General features: G+C 39.8%; 1 protein-coding gene across 2 annotated transcripts in view; it reads right to left on the bottom strand.

Moving 5' to 3' along the window:
* PAPPA2 (pappalysin 2) overlaps positions 1-24,901 on the bottom strand; it is a gene marked incomplete at both ends in the record, with an annotated part of 273,603 nt that overhangs the window by 113,273 nt on the left and 135,429 nt on the right. For both annotated transcript variants that reach the window (XM_080824978.1, XM_080824979.1), the window contains 5 exons: positions 10,464-10,610; positions 12,515-12,705; positions 17,071-17,162; positions 21,024-21,152; positions 24,086-24,575. In XM_080824978.1, coding sequence (XP_080681104.1) covers positions 10,464-10,610; positions 12,515-12,705; positions 17,071-17,162; positions 21,024-21,152; positions 24,086-24,575 — 1,049 coding nt within the window. The remainder of the gene's footprint in view (positions 1-10,463; positions 10,611-12,514; positions 12,706-17,070; positions 17,163-21,023; positions 21,153-24,085; positions 24,576-24,901) is intronic.

Here is a 24,901-nt window from a genome sequence, read left to right as displayed (position 1 = left end):
TATAGCAGCAATGTCCACAATAGCCAAACTATGGAAAGAACCTAGATGTCCATCAACAGATGAGTAGATAAAGAAGATGTGGTATATATATACAATGGAATACTATGCAGCCATCAAAAGAAATGAAATCCTGCCATTTGCGATGACGTGGATGGAACTAGAGGGTATTATGCTTAGCGATATAAGTCAATTGGAGAAAGACAATTATCATATGATCTCCCTGATATGAGGAAGTGGAGATGCAACGTGTGGGGTTTGGGAGGTGGGAAAAGAATAAATGAAACAAGATGGGATCGGGAGGGAGACAAACCATAAGAGACTCTTAATCTCACAAAACAAACTGAGGGTTGCTGGGGGGAGGGGGGGAGGGAGAGGGTGGTGGGGTTGTGGACATTGGGGAGGGTATGTGCTATGGTGAGTGCTATGAAGTGTGTAAACTTGGCGATTCACAGATCTGTACCCCTGGGGCTAATAATACATTATATGTTTATAAAAAAAATTAAAAATTTAAAAAAATAATGTGAAAATTTTATGAATTAAAATTTTAGTGCTCATAGTATAATATTATTAGAACACAGCTATGCTTGATCATTTACATACTGTGTATGGCTGCCTTCATTCTACAACAGCAATGTTAAGTAGATGTAACAGAGACTGTAGGGCCTGCAAATCCTAAAATAATTATTTTTCTCTTTATAGAAAAATGTTTCCCAACTCCTTGTATAGAGGAAGGACCGGACCGTGGGTTTTGGAATAAGCTATACTTGAATTTGAAACTTATCTGTATCTCTACTATCTATGTTATCTCAAATGTTTAACATCTCTGAGTTTCAGATAACAATTTTTAGAATAAGAAAAAAAAATCGTCATCTCTGATAGAGAGCTTGTATGATAATTAGTAAGTTACCTGGAACAGAGCAAATCTCAATACATGTGTTTCTCCACACCCTCTCCCCCACCACAGACTTTTATCTTTGAAATCCAATCAGCCAAATATGCAATGCATTTTCTGTTGGAAATTCATATATAGTGTTTGGCTAGTTGAACCCAAACAAAGAAAAGAAGGAAATTATGGGAAACAGGCTTTAGTTTTACATGGTAGCAAAGGTTTCCAGCAGTGGTCCATAATTTATAACTGATGTTTTCAATATTGTATTTAAAATACTCTAAGCACCTGAAATTTCTGTTAGGATTTCTAAACAGTCCAGCCTGAGTGAGCCCACTCCAAATTTGGGACATTTGAGAACAGCCACGGACATAAACATGAGCATATGATTGCACATATGTTGGTGGGCTTCCTGTGAACCCAAACAACAGTTATTCATTGAATGTCTGCTTCTCAGATTGCTTCATTTGTTGTCTATGTTGCTGAGATTCAGAGCACTTTCTGGGAGGAACCATGCCTCCTGTTTCTTTCTCTGTCCTCCAATGGACCCTAGAGTTACAATATGCGCTTAATAAATCCTAGGAACTAGATCCATAGATACACCGTCTTTGAAGACTTTAGAAGAACTCCAACAAAAGAAGACAAGAAGGCTTTCCTCCCAATTCCATACATGTTTTAATTTGCTTTCTTGCTTATGTCATACTCTCATATTTATCCCCAGTGTTCAGTTCTGGGTTTGGCATATCACAGGTGCATAATGAATGCTGACTGAACAAGGCAACGCGGTATAAAGGAATAAACATGGGATTAGAGTCAAGAAGCATGAGTTAGATCTTCAGGTTTACCATTTTATTCTTAAGTGATGTAGAAAAAGCACTTTGATACTGGTTCTTATTTTTCTCATCTATAAAACAGGAAAACACACCTACGTTAGCCAAACTCAGAGGCTATTGTAGGAATAAAATTTAAAAGTACAAGAGAATGTACTTTGTAAACTATAAATGGTTTTTATTTTTTCTATTTTTTAAAAGATTTTATTTACTTATTTGACAGAGAGAGTACAAGCAGAAGGGAGCAGCAGGCAAAGGGAGAGGGAGAAGCAGACTCCTGGCTGAGCAGGGAGCCCAATGCGGGGCTCGATCCCAGGACCGTGAGATTATGACCTGAACTGAAGGCAGACCCTTAACTGACTCAGCCACCCAAGCACCCTTATAAATGGATTTTAAAAAGTGCTTATTGTGGAGCACCTGGGTGGCTCAGTTGGTTAAGCATCCACCACCTGGTTTCGGCTCAGGTCATGACCGCAGGGTCCTGGGATCAAGCCCCATGTGGGGCTCCTCAGCAGGGAGTCTGCTTGAGGATTTCTCTCCCTCTCCCTCTAACATTCCCCACCCTGAAATAAATAAATAAATCTTAAAAAAATAAAATAAATTAAATGTGCTTTACAATTTATTATAGTAAATAATAAAAATCTTTTACACCATGTAAGGAAAGTTCATGCATTTGGTCAATGGGATCAAGATTAGATAAAAACCAAAGAAAACTAAGAGAGACAAGTTACTTCAGTAAAGGACTGAGGACTAAAGTGAGAAATCTTTTGGGCAAGTAACATTTTAGCAAATGAAGGATTTTGGAAAGATTTTCAAGGCTAACGTTTTTCAGTATAGTTGTTTCCCACTTGTGCAATAAATTTGTCTCTGATCCATTTCATAAAAAATCATGTGTGTATATCAAACCAAGATTAAATAAACTAAAAAAAAATAATAAAGAGTCAGAAATCCTACAGTCTTCAAAAACTAGGGGAAACCCCCATGAGCTTATTTTAGAAATCACTCCCTACTTTTTTTGGTATTATGAGGAATTGTGAAAATAAATTTTATTAATAGGTTTGATATATTAACTAAACTTCCAATTTTATTAGTGATTTTTTCTTATACAAGGACTAGTACCCCTAGATCACTTGCAGTAAGAATACTATACACACCTAAAATATATATGGTAGCTAACTGATATACATTAAGGAGGCTTCTGCTTCCAGCTGTGAGGAAGTAGCTTATAATAGAACAAACATTCCTGACAAGAATAATTCTAAAATATGAATAAAGTAAAAAGGAAAATGTTTAGAAACATGTGAAAACCACCATAGCAGTCAGGACTGAAGGGACTTGAAAAGCAAGAAACCACATTGAAGGGAACCTCACATTCTGTGACACTTTCGCCACTGAGGTATTTTTCACATTCTCAGCTCTGCAGAATAGGAGTATAAAAAACTAGGCAGAAATTAGTGGGTGAGAGGCTAAAAAGCTAAGCAGTTTTTAGCAGACACATACTGCTGAGGAAATAGAAATTATACTTCAGAGAATATCAAGATGGAGGGCCTAATCCGAGCTTTTAGTTGAGACCCTTGAAAGGCCAGGCCTTAGGGGGAAAAGGGAAAAATGAAATAAATCAGGGATCACTAATACAGAAGCATAAACTTAAGTCATCTTAATTACTGACTGGATTAAGGTATTCTTTCCCAAATCTTATTACATATTTTTTTTAAAAAGTATATGATCTTGAAGGAAAGATATCATTAGCCACATCTCCACAATCCCTTCAATAATGCAGTTAAAACATTATTCAGTATGAAAGTAGATGAGACTAACTGAATGAAAACAAAGAGAATAAACTGTCAACATAAACAGACCTCAGGTCACCAAGATATTGATTTTATCAGACACAGACTTTATGATTATAGTGATTAATATATTTTTAAAAGTAAACTATAAGATAAAGAATTTCAGACAAAATAAGAATCTATAGAAAAAGTTTTTTAAAAGTTTAATTCTAGAATTAAAAATACAATAACTGAAATTAATAATTTAATAAACAGTTAAACAGCTATTGGAGTAAAAGTTATGATTAGTGAAACAGAAGAAATGTCAGTATAAAATAAACAGACTTCAGCATGAAGAAAAAGGGAAAGAAAAGTAGAAGAAAAAGAAAAAGGATACAATATACACACAGCAAAAAGGTCTAATGAATGCGTATCTGGTATCCAAGAAAAAGAAGGAAGTGTAAATGGGCAAGTAAAGACATTAAGTCACAGATTCAAAAAGCATGACAAAGCCTTAGCCACGTATATATGAAGAAAAAACAGATCTTGGAACATCAGAGTAAAAGTGTTGAAGACAAAACATAAAGAGAAAGTAGTAAAAGCATCAGAGAATAAAAGACATTGCCTTCAAAATAGTATATATCAGGCATATAGCTGACTTTCCAAAGAAAGTTTGAAAGTGAGAAGACACTGGAATAACATCATTAGGCTGATGAATGAAAACGACTGGCCACAGAGAATTATATGCCAAGCAAAGATACCCTTTGAAAATGAATGTCAAATAAAGATATTTTCAGCCACACAAAACCTAAAAGAATTCATTGCCAGCACACTCACATAAAAAGAAATAATAAATGGGATTTCTTCAAGCTAAATAAAAATGAGGGAAGCACAGAAATTAGAAAGGCCTGAAGAGCATTGGACAGGGTAAATATTTGCTACTTTTAAATCATATTAACTTTAAAAAGCCAGGAAGAGGTAAATGGAGGTAGAGTATTCTAAGGTAGTCATTGCTTATGAAATTATGAAAGCTCTAACTCACAGCACACTCCAACCAGTTAAAGATACATGCTGCAGGGGCGCCTGGGTGGGTCAGTGGGTTAAAGCCTCTGCTTTCAGCTCAAGTCATGATCCCAGGGTCCTGGGGTCGAGCCCCTCGTCGGGCTCTCTGCTCAGCAGGGAGCCTGCTTCCCCCTCTCTCTCTGCCTGCCTCTCTGCCTACTTGTGATCTCTCTCTGTCAAATAAGTAAATAAAATCTTTAAAAAAAAAAAAGATACATGCTGCAATCTCTAGAATAACCACTTAGAGAATAAAATGGAAGTATGACTAACAAATTAATGGAGCAGAAAATCAAATAAAAATACTTGTTTAATATTAAAAAACAAGAAATAGAAAGCATAAAGGACATAGAGATCAAGTGAATAACAAATAGTATGTTGCAGATTTAAAACCAAACATCATTAATTACATGCAATGTAGTTAGTCTAAATATTCCACTGGAAAATTTTGCCTGAAAAACAATGGTATATTGATGTTAAAAAATCATGCTAAATATTATTACATAGAAAGATAAAAAGTAATATGATGGAAAAATGCACAATATTCAAACATAAACAAAAGGTATGGCAGGCAAAGTTTATAGTAAAGCAGGAATATTCTCAGAGATAAAAAGAATCATTTCCTAATGTTAAAAGAGATATTCAACCAGGAAGATATGTAAATTTCAAAATTATATACCAATAGTCCTCATTTTATATATGAGCAAGTTCCCATATGCACCATTATCAATTATCACAATTTAATTATGTAATACTAGAGTCCCAATGATATGATTTAAATTTCAGTTAGCATTATATTAATTGTAAGTACAGGAAGTACAAACTTCACGGACAGTCCTTCAATCCACAAATCACTATGATCAGTGACCACTCACTTCTTTCAAAGTCTGTCATTAATGGGTCACTGTTATCTGTTACGCAGTTCATGCGGAGATAGAAAAGTGTGTAGTTGTGTTGCCTCCTTGTTTCTCAGTGATAAACCTACACGACATTTTACAGAAACGGATAATTTAAAGGGGGAATTGGCCAATAAGAATGAAAGTGTAGAAAAGAAACAAAAAGTGATAATGTAGAGAAGAAATGTCAATTAAAGGTAAATAGAGTTATAGAAGAAAAAGATGATGGGTGGGAATGTCAATCCTGTTGCCAATTTGAGGAACTCTAGATATGCAGATGAAGGGATTTAGTGAAAGTAAAATTATCAACATAAATGAGAAAACTGGTTGTGACAAATAGGATGATGTCCCAGAGGATGGGATGCCAAGAAACAATTCACATTATAAGAACTCTCAGAGATAGTTCATAACACCGAACATTCAAAAGATAAAATGTGGGAAGCTGATACAAACTTAGAAAGGAATATGACAATTCACAAAGGCATAAAAAAAACCTGCTAGCTTTGTAATGTTAAGTCATAAAATGAAAAAGAAAAAGTCAAGTGCTGCTCAAACTGCTCTTGGTGACATTTTTACAATGAAAGGAAACCCTTTAATTCTCTATGTTTTTTTGTGGTTTTTTTAGTTGCAAAGGGAAGATTTAATAGCCTTATCAGATCATTATGTGTATTTTTCTTTGATGCTACACCAAAATTTGACAAGGGTTAAGTGTTAATTGCAATGTGAAATATGAAACCATGATCAGTGAACTTTCTGTACTCCAGTATAGTAAACTCTGTTGGTTTATCTTGCATTTTGGACAGATCTTTCTCCCATCAACGATTTTGTAACAGCATGCACTGATCATCTGGAAAACCATCACTGAGTTACATAGATCTTCCAAGTGTTGACAAATTTCATTATATAATGTCAAAAAAAAAGAACGTTCGCTAATATCAACCATCTCATCAGAAAAGCCTTTAAGGTTTAGAAAGCTGTCAAGTTGATCATGAGAGATATAAATTTTCCAAGACTCTAATTTTTGCTTGTAATTCTCCATGTTTTTAATGTATTATATTATAATGTACTAAATAAATATCAGTTTTACTATTTAAAAACTTTTCCTTCACATGAGTTTAACATTGTGGCAAAAATTCTGAGTTCATGTAACAAATTATAATTTTCCTCATTGATTATTAAGTTTGCTTTGCATAATTTCAGTTTGCATGATCACTTTGTTGTTCCATACAAAGTAAGAATTGTGTGTATATTCAATAATATAGCCTCAAAATGTATAAATCAAAAACTGATAAAAAAGAAGCAGAAAAACTCAAGATTACAGTGGGAGTTTCTAAAAGTATCACTCACTAACTGATAGAAACAGTGCACAGAATATCAAGAAAATATATGTATATATACTGTATATACGTACACACATAGTATATATATGTGTGTGTATATATATGACATAGAGACTTTCAACATGATGATGGGTGAATTTAATTTATCTTAAATGTATAGAATGCTCTATCCAATAATTTCAGAGTACATATCCCTTTCAAAGTACATGGAATATTTGCCAGTACTGACCATACGCCAGTCCATAATTCAAGGCTCAACAAATTACAAAGGATTGAAACCATACAGAATATACTCTTTGACCACAGAAGAAAGACTGTAGCTAAGAACCAAAAACAAAAAAGGTAACCAGAAAACCCACCAATGTTTAGAAGTTAAACAGCACACTTGTATATAATTCAGTGGTCAAAAAAAAAAAAAAAAAAAAAAAAAAAAACAAATCAAATGAAAATTAGAAAAATATGTTTGAACCAAGTGATAACAGAAATAAGATATGCAAAACTTTTAGGATGTCACCACAGTCACACTTAGAAGGAATAATATGGCCTTAATGCATATATTAACAAAAGAAAAGAAGCCAAAAAATAATTATCTGAGCATCATCTCAAGTTAGTAGGAAAAAAAGAGCAAATTAAATACAAACATAAAGGAAATAATGAAAATAAGAGCACACAAGTATTTTCTTTTTTTCATTATTTCCTTCCTTTTAGGTTTATACAAATACATTCCTTTTTTCTATATATACCTACAGATACATAGATATGCACACACATAGACTATATATATTTTCTTTGGCTGGTTCTATAGGAAGATTAATAAAACTTTAGAAAGATTGACTAAAAAATAAATAAATAAAAGAAAGAAGACAAAATCTAGCAGTATCATGAGTGAAAAAAAAATTTCTAGAGGTGGAAACATTACAAAGAAAATAAGAGAACATTATAGGAAACTTAATGCCAATAAATTCAAAGTTCTGGGGAAAAATGCACAAATTAATTGAAAAATCCAATTTACCAAAACTGACCTAAGAAGAAATAGAAAACCTAAATTCTTCTACATTTCTTTTAAAAATTTAACTCATAATTTAAATTTTTTCTCAAAGAAAAAACAGGATCAGATAGCTTCACTGATGAATATCTCCAAAATTAACACCAACCTTACACAACATATTCCATAGATCTAGTGGGGAAAGAAACTTATTTTAGAAGTCAAACCTAGCCTTCATCATAAAATCTGATAAAACAGTAAAATAAAAATCTAAAAAATAAGAGCCAACCTCTCATGAACAAAGATGAGAAAACACTTAAAATATTCAAAAACATAACCTAAAACTATTGACAAAGTATTACACATCACCTCCAAATTGTTATTTTTTTCCAGGTATGTAAGCTTAGTTTAACATTTAGAAGTTTATCAAAGTAAGTCAAGGCTTTGGCAGAACAGAAGACAACATAATGTGATCGACTCAATAGGTGTAGAAAGGCATTTGGTAAAATTCAACTCCCTTCTCTCAGAAAACTATAAAATGTTAGGAGAAATTAAGGAAGACTTAAGGAAGAAGTTGAAGGAATATATTAGAAGACCCAATATTTTAAAGAATATTTTAATATTTTAAGTTGACCTAAAGATTTAATGAAATCTCAATCAAAATTACATCAGGGTTTCTTTTCCAATGTGGAAATGGAAGCTGATTTATACAAAAATTCAAAGGACCAAGAACAGCTAATGCAATCTGGGATAAAAGGCATGTGTTGTGATGAGCACCGGGTGTTATATGCAAATAATGAATCGTGGAACACTACATCAAAAACTAATGAATGGTGTACTGTATGGTGACTAACATAACATACTAATAAAAAAAGGAACAAAATTTTAGGACTTGTATTATCCCATTTTAAGATTCACCAAAAATTTACCATAATTAAGAGTATAGTATTGAAGCAAGAACATACAGACCAGTAAAACAAAACATAGAATCAATAAATGGATGAAATACATATTACTAGTTGACTTATGACAAAGGTACACAGTGCAACATAGAAGGAAAGAGAAAATTTTAGTTTGAATAAGAGTGGTTCTTGATGTGCTGAAGATCAAAAGGGGAAAAATTCTCGATCTCTACCTCACACCTTATATAAAAATTCCAGATGGTTTGTAGACCTACATACAAAAGGTAAAATAATAACAGGTCTAAAAGATAATACAGCAAAGTATATCTTTGTGCCAGGCAAAGATTTCTTAATATCATATGTGAAAAGCACTTAATCATAAAGGGAAAAAAAGATCAACTGCAATTTTGTAGAATTTAGAAATTCTATTCATCTAAAGATACTACAAAAAAAATAAGAAAAAGTGAGCCATAGTATTGGAACAAACTAAATAACATATAACCAAAAAAGGGTTACATTTAGAAACTTGTAAAGAAATCACATAAATGGGGGCACCGGGGTGGCTCAGTGGGTTAAAACCCCTGTCTTCAGCTCAGGTCATGATCCCAGGGTCCTGAGATCGAGCCTCGCATCAGGCTCTCTGCTTAGCAGGGAGCCTGCTTCAATCTCTTTTTGCCTGCCTTTCTGCCTACTTGTGATCTCTGTCTGTCAAATAAATAAATAATTTTTTTTTAAAATCACATAACTGAAGAAGAAAATGACAGACAACCCAACACAAAATTGGGCAAAAGATTTGAATATGCCCACCAGGAAAAAAAGAAAAGAAAAGGGATAAACAAATGGCCGGTATAATTTAAAAGACTCCCAAACTCATTAGTTGACATGAAAATGCAACTGACACAATGGAGGAGACACTTTTATATGCCCAACAGAATGACTAGAATTAAGACTTGAAATACCAAGGATTGGTGAAAATGTGAAACAGTTGGAAGACTCGTGAGCCTCTGGTGGGAGTTTAAATTAGTACAACCACTATGGAAGCTTATTGGAATTACCTAGTAAAGCTTGTAATCTGCTTACCAATGATCTAGCAGTTCCAAATATACACAACTGTTTATATACATTCACCAAAAGGATGCACAGAAATGTTTATAGCAGAACTATGCATAATATCGTAGAGAAAACCTGGAAATAACCCAAATGTCCATCAGTATGGATAAATAAATTGTGGCATATTCACACACTGGAATGCTACACAGCCATGGAAATGAACTCTACTGCCACACACAGCAGCATTCTCACAAACAGAATGTTGAATAAGAAAGAATGACACCCAAAATTACACACTCAAGTGTTTCACATAAAGTTAAAAAAAAAAAAACAACACAATCTCTGTGACAGAACTAAGAAGAGTAGATGGCTCTGTGCTACCATAACCGAGAAGGGCAAGAAGAGTGCTTTACAGGGTGATCATTGCTCCGTTTCTTGATGTGTTGATGGGCAGAGAGGATGTTCACTCTAAAAATGTACTGATCTGTGCATTTCTGATGTTTTCACTTTCCTGTGTGTATGTTACACTTTGGTAAGTCAATTTATTTACCAAAACAAGAAGTCCAAAATTCGAAAAGAGGTGAAAATAAATCAAAATATTAAAAAACATTCAGAAAAACAGAAGCAAATTTCCAGACAAGCCATTCCAGCCTACCATTTTAAACACACACACACACACACACACTCTCTCTCTCTCTCTCTCTCTCTCTCTCTCTGTAGCACAAAGAACCATTTAGGTCACTTACTTTTAACCAAACCTCATCCTCTCTCTCCAGGCTACCTTCTGTCTGCTCACTTCTTTTATCCTGAGGTCTATTTCCGCTGCTGACACAGGGAAACCAGCCAGTAAGGGGTGGGTGCTCTGGTGACTCTGGGTGATAGGATGTGCAAATCTGAAATGCAGTTTCAACCAAAAGTTAAATGTGCAGGTGCGAGATAAGTGAAGACAATGAAACTCTGTAACTCAAAACCAAGGTCTTCCTCTCTTTCTGAGTACTTAGTGGTTATTGGCAGAGAACTTTTCTCAGTATGGAAGAATGTTCTCTGCCAGTAAGGATATAACTTACCTGGATAGAAAAACACACATGGTAACTCTCAGACCACCCTCAACCCAGAGATCTTGCCCAAAGAACAGTCCTGGCACATTTCAGGGCGACTGCTCTGAGAATTAGCCACAGAACGCTGTCCAGGATGCTGTATCTTTTCCAGGCAGGTCCACCATTCCAGGAGTGAGGCTACTGAGTCAGGGAGCCACTCAGCATTCGGCTGGGTTTAGAAGCTAGGGAACAAACCCCAGAAAATTTCTCCCACTTTACATTAGGAAGACAGACAATCTAGACTACAAGCCACTTGAGAGAGCTGTTCCTAAGTCAGAATCTTCCAACCCCCCTGGTTTCCTGTCCTTGGGCACCAAGAACTTTTGAGAAAGATGCCCGATTTCACTGAAGAAGCATGGTAGACACAGCTACATGCCCCCCCATATCCATTTCCCCTTACTTTCTTATTAACAAACTCCGATTTTGTTCAAGGTGGCAGTGAACCCCGTTATACATGCTCATCTCCTCAGACTCCTTTACAACGGAGGATGAAGTGACCTGGATGTGACCAATAAGATGTTGCTGGGAGTCTGGAGTGTTAAACTTACAGAAAAGCTGCCATGATTTTCCCAATAAAAAGGGAAAGACTCGGCTAGCATACACCTATTTCTCTGTGAACTTCCCCCATCTTCCTGCCTGGAATGCTGACTTCATGCCTGGAGGAGTCATCTTATAAGGAGGAGGAAGGAAGCTGCAAGCCAAGGATGGAAAGAGTTAGAATCTAGAAGATGCCTAGGTCCTTGAGGAGTTTCTTGAACTGGACCACCAGCCCTGGCTGGTTTCTCAGTTTCTTGGGGATGTCTGCTTAAGTATAAAATTCAATGATTTCATCCTGGCCGAAAATACCTAGAAAACTTAATCTCCCTTCTGTTGAAAGGAAGGTAGATTGCTTATTGTTATGATAAATGGAAGAGTTTAGTTGGCAATGGATGCATCTGGAATAGTACCCAAAAGCCAAAGCCCTTAATATTTTTTTCAGTATTCAACTATAATTCATAGAAGTCAGTTCTTAAAGTCCTCAGAGGATCTCCTATTTATTTAGGTGGAGATTTCATGGGAAGTTGTATGCCCACGGATTTGTTTTTGTACTAATTGTAGAATTTCTTTAAATTGAATTATACTTTGATCTTTAATATATTTTAAATTCCATTTGATCCTTGTAATAAACCATTGAGTCAGATGGTTTTTATTACTATGATCCATTTTACATATGAAAACACTGGGGCCGAGAGAGGTTAAGTGACCTGTCAAATCTCACTTAGTAATAATAATAGTGGTAGTAGTAGCAATACCACTGAATTCAGTATTGTAATCCAAGCAATCTGGCTCTTTACTACTTCTTTTTCTTGATTTAAAATAAATCCTCCCATACACAAAGCTCAAGTGTAATTTCTGATATTTATACATCTGAGGTTAATTCTGAGATACTCTGTATCCCTGGGAGTGAGCTAACTGCACAGCCAAAGGCTCCTGGATGAAACCTAGTGCGGGGAAGTGGGGTAAGGGGACTGGGGGAGGAAGATGAGACTTAACTGCCAGCCTAGAGGTGTTCCATTGAACATTACCTAATTCTGAGATCAGGAGGGACTACATTTGATGTCAAAGACAGGAGAGAAATGTAAGCCCCCATAAAGCATCTCAGAGAGAGAGTCACTTGACAATTCTGCTCAGCCTTAACCAATTCTTCTGGCTTGATTTACCATGGAATGAGGTTCTCCAGTTACCAAGGAAGCAGGACACTTCTTATCTTCGTGAGAGGAGTAAGCTTGGGTGGCCCACAGATCCAGGTATCCTTTGGGAGTATAGAGGCCACAGTCTATGATGCTGGTTTCCTTCTCAAAAGGTTCACATATCCCATCGCCCTCATATATGTAACATAGGCTTGGCTCCCCTGCCAAGAAATATCATATAACATTTGAAAAAGTATTGTGAATACGTCATGTAAAAATCATTACATTTTTTTCTCTAGTCCAGGAAAGAGAATCCTGTTACTGCTGGCTAGTCTAATGCTCACCCCAAACATGCAGACATGACACACACACACACACCTAAAGAAGGAGGATTCTTTTTCATGGGAAGGGGAGTAGAATCCATCTGTGTAATAAAAGATATAGAAAGGGGTGGAATTTGTGAATAAAGAATAGGGAGAGGGGCGCCTGGGTGGCTCAGTGGGTTAAAGCCTCTGCCTTCGGCTCAGGTCATGATCTCAGGGTCCTGGGATCGAGCCCCACATGGGGCTCTCTGCTCAGCGGGGAGCCTGCTTCCCTTCCTCTCTCTCTGCCTTCCTCCCTGTCTACTTGTGATCTCACTCTCTCTCTCTGTGTCAAATAAATAAATAAAATCTTAAAAGAAAAAAAAAGAATGGGGAGAAAAAAGTAAGCTGGAGGTAGAAAGAAGTGTTAAGGCACCACAGAGCAAGATCCTGAGGGAAGAAGGAGCTAAAAGATTGGTAAGTAGAACAAGAGAAGTTACAGAAACGGTATGATGTGTCATGCACCTGGACCCCCTTCATGGTTTTTGAAATATCAAAGTAGTTGAGGGATTTATTTTTGATTACTCTTTGTAGCTGAATTCTTTCTTCGACTAACTGTGCCGCTGCTTGGACACAAACACTGGGTTTTTGAGGCTTACGTACATCTTTCCCCTTTTGACTTGCAACAACTGTGTGGGGTGCGCATTTTTTGTTCGTGTCACACGTGGGAAACATTTTGCCAAAGGTCCCTCGATACATAAGCAACAGAGCTTGGATCTGAGCCAGGCCCACAGGAGGCGGCTGCCGCGGGGTCTCCATCAAGCTGAGGCAACCGTCTTCAAAAGCAAACACATGAGAAGTGAGGCTGTGCGCAAACCTGTGGGACTCTTGGGACATGAGTATGTGTCTCCTGGATGAGGCCCCTCCTCACCCAGGATAACTCCGCCTGAGTGAACAGTACCAGCGACAGGGACGTGACTAGCTTTCTTCAAGTGTAGAAATCTAAGGCGCAGTCCAAAAGCCACCTACTAAGTTCTCCTGCTATTTCTACCAAAACGGCAGAACAATGAACATTAGTAACATGATTCTAATCTCCTCTTTCAACTTAAGACAATAGGACATGAAAACAATATCAAGATTTGAAAATCAATCAACATATCGGTATACATTAAGTACCATCATTACTCAAATTTACTGTTACTATACCATTCTTGTTATTTTTCATTCTTCACAATACCACAGGGATGTGGAAGTGATTTTTCAGTGGCTTATCAACACGTACCTACTAATTATTTTCCTTCATAACTACTTCCAGTCTAAGACCCCTCTCTGTGGTAAATCTGTCTCTACTTGCCAGGAATAAACCAATGTTCCTAGGACTTGGTTCTAAGCCTACTTTGGGTTTTAAACTCCTGCTTCCCATCAAACCCCTGGCCTTCCCAAATCACTCCCCCAAAGCCAATATACATGTATTTGGAATGACTTCCTCTCTCTTGTATATATACATATATATGTATACTTACATGTATATGTGTTCATGTACATAAATATGTGTATTTTATGCATGTTTGCATGTATTTTATGTATATATGTACACATATATTTTTATAATATATTTTATAATGTGTATGTATATGTTTTGTTTCTCTACAACACAGTGAATGTTTCTTCTTGCTTCTATTTTTTTTTTTTTTACCATGGACTTAAAATTTTTTCCTGTTTTTTCAAGTTCATCTAAAAATAACAGAGCGCTTCTGGGGCACCTGGGTGGCTCAGTGGGTTAAGCCTCTGCCTTCGGCCCAGGTCATGATCTCAGGGTCCTGTGATCAAGCCCCACTTCGGGTTCTCTGCTTGGTGGGGAGACTGCTTCCCCCTCCTTCTGCCTGCCTCTCTGCCTACTTGTGATCTCTCTCTCTCTGTCAAATAAATAAAAATAACAGAGCACTTTTAAAACATCTCAAAATAGTTCCTTCAGACCTAATTTTTTTTTAAGATTTTATTTATTTATTTGACAGAGAGAGAGAGAGATCGCAAGTAGGCAGAGAGGCAGGCAGAGAGAGAGGGGGAAGCAGGCTCCCTGCTGAGCAGAGAGCCAGATGCATGGCTCCATCCCAGGACCCTGAGACCGTGACCTGAGCCGAAGGTAGAGGCCTAACGCTCTGAGCCACCCAGGTGCCCCAGACCTAAGTTTTTAAAAAGATTTATTTATTTATTTTAGAGAGAGAGAGCATGCATGAGTCAGAAGAGGGGTAAGGGGACAGGCAGAGAGAGAGAGAGAGAGAGAAGCAGACTCCCCACTGAGCACAGAGCCTGACGTGGGGCTTGATCTCACAGCCCTGAGATCATGACCTGAGCCAAAATCAAGAGTTGGTCGCTGAACCAACTGAGCCACCCAGGTGCCCCTGTAACCTAATCTTTTGAGAAATAATGGAATATATGCTTAGCATACTGTGAGCTTATTATACAAGGAAACAGAAGTCTAACTGTGGACTAGATCATTTTAGCCTTGCCCTGTAAAATTAAAATAATTTAGTCATAGTTTTACTGGATTTGGAGGCTAAGAAATTTAATATGATATTTCTGATCCAAATTTAATGAAATCAAATGTGTTAGAAACAAAGCAAGGGGGGCTCTTAAGTTAAATGAGGCTTGAGCTGTACTGGAGAAGACACAGCATTTGGAGATACACTGCGTGCGTGTATGTGTGTGTGTGTGTATTCAACATGAGCCTATTATGTTGCAAAAACAAAAACGAAAACACAATGCAAACAGACAGGGTATTAACAAATACTTGTGTACAGAAGAGGGGAGGTAATCGGTTCATTGTATTCTGCATAGCCAGACCACATCTGGAGTATTGAATTCCTTTCTGGGCATTGACGACACGAAACATGCCAGGTCAGGGTAAATAGGAAAAGGGTCTGGAAACCTAATCACATGAGGGGATGTTTGGATTGGAAAAGAGAATAACAGGGAGGCATTTCAAATATCTGAATGGTAGTCAAATAAAACAGGGAAAAAATTATCCTCTGCAGTTTCATAGCAAGGAAAAAGCACTTGAGGAAGCGTTGGGAACCTGAGGTCCAGTGCTGGCCTTGCAGACCCTTGCTGGGCGCCTGTGGATAGAAACATGGTGCTCTGAGCCTCAGTTTCCAAACCAGAGAAGGGGAGAAGAATCTTCTAACAGATAAAGCCATTCTTAAGCAGAATGGTGCCTTCCAAGGTATGTCCTTCGCTGCTGAAGTAGGTAAGCAGGAGTGAGAGGTCTCTCTCTCAAGGATTGGCAGAAAGGATTTCCATATGGAAGGAAGCTGGATTCCCTATTGCTTCAGACTGTACGTGCGAAGGATCAGGTTATCTACAGGCTCATGGTGCGCGGCAGGTACTGAATATGTTTTATTAGATGGATAGAAGGAAGGCTACTCAGATTCTATAATTTTATGATTCTGCTCTAGATGGCAGGGACATTTGAGTGTTCCTACAGTATATAACGCCTTAATAAATTATACATAATTATAATCATATCCTACTTTACCTTGAGATTGAGAGGCATGAAAATATTTTTCAATGCAGTGCTCTTTAAAATAACTTTGGTGAATGGTTATGTTCCACAAAAACACTGCATACACTGGGATGGGAGTTTAAAAAAATAACCTACATGGTAGAAGCCCACTGATAATGTCTTTAACCAGAATTGGGAGAAGTATTCTGCACAGCCTTCCTGTGTGGCCAGAACCTAGAGTCAAAGCCACCTAGTGATAATTTATTGCTAGTGATTTCCTAGGATTAAGCAGTGTTAGGACCCTCTGGCATCCGTCATAATCTTATCTATTAGACACAGCCACCAAGAGATACCTCGCACTCCCTTCGGCTTAGAATGTCTCCTGTGCTGATGCAGAGCCTCTATGATTGTACTGCTTGGCTGATGTTTTAATGTTAGACATGAGCACCCAAGATCAATTGGTAACATTAATCAAGGAGGTTGTGTAACCCAGTGGTTACACACGTAGATTCTAGAGCCTTACTTCCTCCATTCAAATCCCATATAAGAGAAAGCAAGTTATTGGAACACTCTGTGCCTCGGTTTAGTCTCCTCATACTTAATGTAGGGACTAAATGGAATTCTATATGTGAAACAGTAAATGCCTAGCACACAACAGAAACATCAAACGTCACTGTTATTAGCATCCTGCTGTATGTTATAGGGTATCAAAAGCTCAGGGAAGTAAGACAGAGACGCCTGCAGAAATAGGACATAAGCCTAGGGGGCGCTCCTCAACCCACCTGCACAGTGGAAGCCTTCCTCCAGCTGGCAGGCCCTTGAGCAGCCATCTCCGCTCAGAAGGTCCCCATCATCACACTCTTCTCCCAGGCTCCTAGAAGGTAAAAATATACACTATCATATACACACACGTATAAAATAACTTTTCTTGTTCAGTTTACCCTTATTTTAAGTTCTTAGAATTCCCAATTATTTATTAAGGAGTACAAGTTGGAGAAAAGTAGGAGTTAAAAATGTTTTTATGGAAAAAGTAGCTCGTGGCTCAGAAACCTCTAGGAGATCCACGAGGGTCCTGCCAGTGTTTCCGGTGGATGGCATTAAGATAGAAAATGCCTACCAGCCCTATGATGAGTGAAGTCTTAGAAAGAGTTGGTTTGGTGGGGAGGTAACCTGCTGGTCTATATATGGTTCTGTTTTCTATTCATTTTTACCTGATAATTTTTTTTTTTTTTTTAGATTTTATTTATTCATTTGACAGAGAGAAACACAGCAAGAGAGGGAATACAAGCAGGGGGAGTGAGAGAGGGAGAAGCAGGCTTCCCGCTGAGCAGGGAGCCTGATGCGGGGCTCCATCCCTGGACGCTGGGATCACGGCCGGAGCCGAAGGCAGACACTTAAGCAACTGAGGCACCCAGGCGCCGCTTTACCTGATATTTCTTTATGTTTTCATCTATCTATGTGCAGTTGTTGTTAAACTTAGGATTTTGTAGAACTGAAAACTCCTGTTCTGTATACCAAGAGACTCCGCAGCCTGAGGGCTGCCAGGTCTGCCAGGGCAAACCTGAGGCTCCGTCCTGGGCCTCACTCCCTACTACCACCTGGTGGCAGCTATCATGTATTGCAGGGGAGACATGCATACTGGGAGAAGAAAAATGTCATTGTTTTGTTTTGAACCTCGAACGCTGACACAGCTGATGACTAAATTGGATTGGGGTGGGAGAGTTAGTTTAGACTGAGGGCTGCAAGAATCATACCATGAGAACAAAACGGATAACACAGATGCGGCCATTGTAAAATGGATTGAGGGTTGGAGTGCCTGGGTGGTTCAGTTGCTTGTGCATCTGCTTCTTGATTTTTGGCTCAGGGCCTGCTCTCTGGGTCCTGGAGTCTAGCCCTGGGTCCTGGATTGGGCTTTGTGCTCAGCGGGGAGTCTGCTGGAGATTCTGTCCCTCTCCCTTTCCCTCTGACTCTCCCCTCCACTCTCTCTCTCTCTCTCACTCACCCTCTCTCTCAAATAAATAAATCTTTAAAAAAAAAGGATTGAGGGGGTACCATTTTTTTCTTTTTGACTTTGCACCATGTCCACAACAGACACATATTTTAACTCAAGTAGATAAACGGTGCTGGTATGCTAATGTGTTTTCAGACCCAGGACATGACTAACCATTGTTTAAAGGACACCTCCTCACGAGGACAGAGTAAAGACTAAGTAATTAGATATGAGGATGCTTTAAACTGAACTAAAAGCATGCTATAAATTCAATTATATAATGATATTTTAAATGGTAGGACATAAATGGAGAAAAGATAACAGCTATGAAAAACATGATTGAAGAAATTAAGGAAACTTCAAATTCCTTTTTATTTTGAAGACAATCTTAACAGTTAATACAAGCATGTTGTACATCCTCTCACGCTCTGCTGTCCAGCAGAAACAGGAAAGCCATACATAACACCTTTGATTTTCTAGTAGTCACATTAGAAAAAACAAAAAGTAGAATTAGTTTTGATACCACATTTCATCTAACCCAGTATATCCAAAATATTGCCATTTCAGTATGAATCAGTATAAAAATTCTTGATGAAGCACATTGCATTCTTTCTTACGCATCCTATGTCTTCAAAATCTGCTGCGTATTTTTCATATCTGAGTTCAAACACTTGACCTGCGTTTGGATTCACCTACCCAAGTTGTTCCAAGTATATTTAAAAGTTTTCTGATCACTGAATGAACTTTTTAAATTACTTAAAATGAAACTGCATTTGCCACATGGCAAAGGCTCAGCGGCACACGTGGCTGAGGTGTCCCTCCTTGGACAGATTGAGATGTTCACTTCCAAACGAGTGCGGCTCATAAGCTCAGGGCCTGCCCTCTCCTCGTTTTGGCGGTCTGACTGCAGGGTTCTCCAATGTGACAAAACATCTATTACCATTAGAGTCTCAGGATGACTTCTGGGGGATCTGTGATTCCCTTAGATTGAATCTATACACTTCTCAGATTTAAAACAGTGGGTTGGGGCGCCTGGGTGGCTCAGTGGGTTGAGCCTCTGCCTTCGGCTCAGGTCATGATCCCAGGGTCCTGGGATCGAGCCCCGCATCAGGCTCTCTGCTCAGCAGGGAGCCTGCTTTCCCTCCTCTCTCTGCCTGACTCTCTGCCTACTTGTGATCTCTGTCTGTCAAATAAATAAATAAAATCTTTAAAACAGTGGGTTAAACAACTTGTGTCTCTCCTTGTTGTATGTGTAGTGGAGGGCCTCCAGCGGCGACAAAGCTACAATTCAGAGACACCTTCTCGCTGGAAGGCAGAACAAAGCGTGACTCTTTACAGAGAGGGAGGACAGACAGAAGTGTAAAGCAGCGTTTGGATGAGGGATTTTGTGAGGCCCAGGAGCAAAGCAGCTGCTGCTTCAGGTGAAGCTGTTTGGAGGCACAGGAAAGAATGTGTCAGAGCAAGTAAGGAAGATGGCTCTTCGCCCTGCGTGCCCCAGACCCCCAGGCAGATGTGGCATCCAGGGGCCTCAAGGTGGCCTCCATCAGAGAACTGCCGGATGAGAGGCTACAACGTAGGGCAGAGTGTTTTGCTCGAGGAGGGCTCTGGCTGGGGAGTAGTGGTAACCAAGCTCCTCAAACAGCTTAAGGGGCAGGTGGCAGGCTTGGAGGCAGTCGGAGCAGGACAGCATTCTGTGCATATGTGAGGCATCCCCCACTGAGACGGAGGAAGGGAGAGGGAAAGCTGAGACTCAGTGAGGCAGAAGGTGGCAGCCAGCTAGCAAGGTCTGGGTGTTAGCAAGGTTTGGCTTACACCAAATGTTAAAGATCTTAAAGGTCAAGGTAAGAAGCAGTGTTTATTGATTGCTAAATGATGGGAGGGGATCCCGAGAAAGGCTACAGAAGTTTTCCTATGAGGGCCTCAGGATACCATGTCTTTTCAGCTAGTCTGGGAAATTAAAAATAGGCCATCTTATTAAGATGCAGAATTAAAGACAAATCACAGTGCCTGGTCATCCAGCCTCCTACACCCCCAGCTCTATATAACTAACATATTAGGTTTGATGAGCATTCAGTACAGGTGACTATAGGGCAACTGGCGGGACATGGGAATCTTCAGTGCTAGATTTGGGAAAGTCCTAGATACACCAGAGTGAATTAGTCACCTAGGTTGATATCACAAATGGGAAACAGAAGGAGGAACATGGTATGTTCAGAAGCCAAATTAGTAATTTCATCTTTACCTTGGTGGTTTTACAGAATGGATGTAAATTATATTATAGTCAAGTCTTCCAGGGGCCAAATGAGTCAGTGAAGCTCAAAAGGCTATTCCAAATTTTCCTCAGGTCACACAGCTCCTTAGCATAAGATGGGCCACTGATCCAGAGGGTACCCTCACATTGTCTGTTAGCATCATCTGACAAGTCACCTTCTCCCCTATAAACTCCTTCCCTCAATCACTGCCCAGCAGCTGTCCTCTGAAACCTTAAGTGCTGCCCCCTCCCCCGAATCAGCCCCAATATCTCAGTCCTCTGTGGGTGAGTTCTAAGTAAAAGTGAGCTTCTCCTTAACTAAGACGTGGGTGACCTCTCAAGATCACTACCAGGTCCTAGATCTTGTTTAATGCTAGAATCACACAGTGCCCCCAATTTCCAGAACAAGTCAAACTAAAACTCAAGAGGAACCCTCCCGGTCCGAGCCAGGCAGGGCATTCTTGCTCACACATTCTCAGGCACCCGATACTCACCCGGCCACCTTCCCATCTCCGCAGTAAGGAGCTCCATGGATATGGCTCAGCGGAGGCGAAGCTTCTCCCAGTTCTGTCCCAGCTTTAGCTTGAACTTGGTATTGATACCTCTGCCCTGGTGTGACCTCCCTGTGGAAACCAATGAGCCGTGACCACTACATCCAGAAAGTGCAATGTTACCCTGGGTCCTTCGCAGGTGGCTTACGGGGATTTAGAAGATATTTTATGGGAAACATCAAGGTTAAACAAATGTCGCATTATGTGAAACAGAGATCAGGGCACAGAGTCCTACCCAGCAGCAGAATGTTTGGAAGCATATTGGCTTCTGTGTTCCCAGTACGGTCTAGTGATTGTGCAATAAATACCAGCTGAGCTACCACCGAATTAAATAACGGTCCTGCCGAGTCTAGGAGGATGGCGTTTCAAGTATACCTTGATCGGGTTTAAAAAAAAAAAAAAAATCAACAAGTAACTGTTGGGAAACTAGTCTTCTGTTACCCTTGAAGTCATCAAAGAAACTGAAGTGGAAAGCTGCGGTGTTTGGACTCAACAAGCCCCTTCCCAGGTCTGTGGATCACAGTTTTCTCATCTCTCAAGAGAATTCTTATCTTAAAGAGACAGAGTCCTTAGAGGTAAAGAAGACCTCTCCCAGAAGGAGGTGAGAACACCTTCCACCATCATTTCGAGGATGCCAGAAATCCTACAGCTAGAAATATGTTAAATTACTCCCCACCTCTAAACCTGCCAAAATGCATAGATGCTGGAATGGAGTTTTACTGTTGACATCAGAGATGGAAGGAGTTTATCAGACTCTCTCTAGAATCCAAGTACACTGATCAGGTGGAGAGCATGAGAGAGTGAACATTTAAGTGAGGTCAGGGGCTCAAGAGGGCTCAAGAATTTCCAGAAGCAAATTCTCCCCTTTTCCTCTTGTCTAGTACCTGCCCTAATTGGAAAACAACTGCCAAAGTCAAGCGAGAATGGGCGTGACTTAGGGGGACAAGATCTCAAAAGGTTGTGCGACTGCCCCAAAGGTCGCTGTCACTCTCCTGCCAAGACCCTCTCTTCTTCAACAGATGCTTCAACTCAGCCACAAAGCTTCCACTCTCTCTCGATGGTGCAAACAGCAAATGGGAAATATCATGGGGTTTCAAAAACATCTTTAAAAACCTCTGTATTGGCTTTTAGTTACTTTACTAGGAAAGACACCTAAATATTAAAGACTTCTACATTTCCACATCAGTTTTCTTTAGCTGGGAGTGCCAGATATTTCAAAAGCAAAACCAATTTCATATCCTCATCCATTTCAACGGCTTCCCTTTTTAGGGTGGTTTCTCACCCAGCCACACATGAAAGTCTCACCCTGCAGCTGGGAAAGGACTGGCTGGTAGTGTCAACATGTGTTTACCCCTCCTGTGGGGAAATCTCAGCAGCAGGTAGCCCAACCTTCAATGATCTGAATTTTAAGAGGCAGTTTGTCACTAAGGAAAGGGAACCAAAATGAGACTCGGAAAATTGGATTTTAATCTTGAGTCTGCCATGAGTAGCTCTGTTCAGTCAAATTAAGGTTAATTCTTAGCTTTCTCATCCATAAAATGGGATATTATTGACTTTAAAGGTTGTGTGTGTGTGTGTGTGTACACGTGTGTATCTGTGTATGAGTGCGTGTGTGGATATCAGGTTAGATGCAAAATGTCATTTTATAACAGCCATTTTTGCTTTAAAAATCTGTCCCATGATCTCCCTTTTCATTTGCATTAGCTTTGTGTCCATTCAATGTCTTCTAGGTCTGGGTCAGAGAGCAAATAGGAAAAGAAAAATGTAGTAAAGCTCAAAGTGAACAATGCCCTCTACTTTGGCGTAGCTGTGGTAGACTGCAAAATGGCCACAGTTCCTCCTTCCCAGGTTCACGCCCCTCTGCACTGTGACTTTACTGTTCCTCCCATCAAGAGACAGAGCCCATTTTGCCACCTCTTGAATCTGGAATTAGCTGTGTGACTTGCTTTGGCCAGAGGGACATTATCGTGAGTAACATCTGAGCGTGTGGGGGGCTTGCCCTCTCTGCTGCTAGAGCCCTCCCACCACCACAAGAACAAGCCCACACAAAGCCTACCAGGGAATGAGAGGTCATAGGGAAAGAGGCCTTCATCTACCTGGCCACCCCAGCCCCCAGTATGCATACGAGCTTGTCTCAGACCATCTGCCATGCCAGTCCTGATGAGAGCCAACCCACAGAATCATGAAAAACAGTGTTTGTTGGTTTAACCCACTTTGTTCTATGATTATTTCCAATGCAGCAAAAACTAATATAACACTTCCAATACAACTTCTGTTTACCCCCGAGTCTCTGAGGAAAATGACAAGGCAGGGGTAATTTGCCTTTGGAGATATTAACCTCCCTCTTTAGACCTTGAACTCTTCTGAGCCAATGACCCTACCTTAGTCTGTGTCCCCACCACTGAGCACACAGTGCCAGGAACATGGCAGAACTCACTAAGAATAGAAGGAATAGAAGAAAGAGGAAGAGGAGATTTGGAAGAAAGAGAGAGAGAGAAAGAGAGAGGAGGAAGAGAGGGATGCATGAAACACAAATCAGAAATGAGTCTTGAAATGAAGCAGGGTCTGCAGGACCCTTGGCTTCCTTGCTTAGCTATGGAAGAGATGACTACAGTCCTCAAATGTTAGTGGAGCAGTGGCACATTATCCAAAAGTTACAACAAGGAAGCAGAAATTCAACTGTGTCACCAGATAGAAGTTGACTCTGATCAACTTATTTGTGGCAAAAACTTTCAGCCCAGCAGAACCTCCTAGTATAAGAACCTCCTTTTTCCATAATCCTAATGATGACAATATTAATCAGACCACCTGCTTGCCCCTTTCTGGGAAATATTTTTCTTCATCTCAGATATGCCACTTTAGAATAAAATCTTCTCTGAGATTCTGAATATTTCTCCAACTAAAGGCAGGTCAGAATGGAAAAAAGTGGGGGAAAAGGGAAGCAAAACCCATTCCCAAAGCCCCAAGCAGCCCTAGGGTTTAAAAAGCCCTTCTGCCCAACTCACACGTCTGTGAACTTCCTGTGAGGATCTGTCACCACCATGGGCAAGCCACTGGCAAATGGGGGCTCACGGAGAACCTGGTACCTCACAGGCCTGCAGCCAGAGCACAAGGGACTGTGGGGCTGGGAAGTCAGCAACGCTGCGTCGATTTCCATCCGCTCATCAAAGGTGTAGACTTTCACCCCCGAGACCTTCCCATCAACATGCAGTTTGATAGTGAGTGGGGTGTCACAGAAAGTATCTAAGGGGCCCAGATGCACAGAATCCTGGTGTTCCAGCAAGATCTCTGTATCAAAGAGTGCCTGCGAGGAGTCCATGGAGAGGTAGGTGACCCAAAGTGTAAGGGTATCAGCTTGGACCGGATGCTGGAAGAGCAGCTCCAGGCTACAGCCTTCCGCAGGGCAGGGGACCGTCATGTTCATATGGTACAGATGGAGCTCAGGACTCCAGGCCTGCAAGCTCGGCTCACAGGGCTGGTCCACGTCTGGAGGCCCTGAGGGAGATGAACAGAAAGACAGATGTGTTAGGAACTGCCAGGAGGTCCGAAAAGGAGTAGCTCTTATGAGCAACCAGAAAGAAGAACAAGGAAGGAGCTTTGAGCTAATGCCTACAGAAGCTGGTCAACTGAATGGGTTAGATCTTAAGTACTAGAGAGGACAAAGGTGTAACGATGTAAAAACATTTTGTCTTGCTCCATAGCCCCTCCCTGTGATGCCTTTCATAAGACGAGTCTAGCAAGGCATCAGGAATGGAGCGGCCCAGACCCCTGGTGGAAACATGAGGCTGATGCGGAAAAGGCAAGTCATGTCCTTCAAGAGT

Source organism: Martes martes, assembly GCF_963455335.1.
Source record: "Martes martes genome assembly, chromosome: 15".
Taxonomy (NCBI): domain Eukaryota; kingdom Metazoa; phylum Chordata; class Mammalia; order Carnivora; family Mustelidae; genus Martes; species Martes martes.
This window is presented reverse-complemented; position numbering and strand designations above follow the sequence as displayed.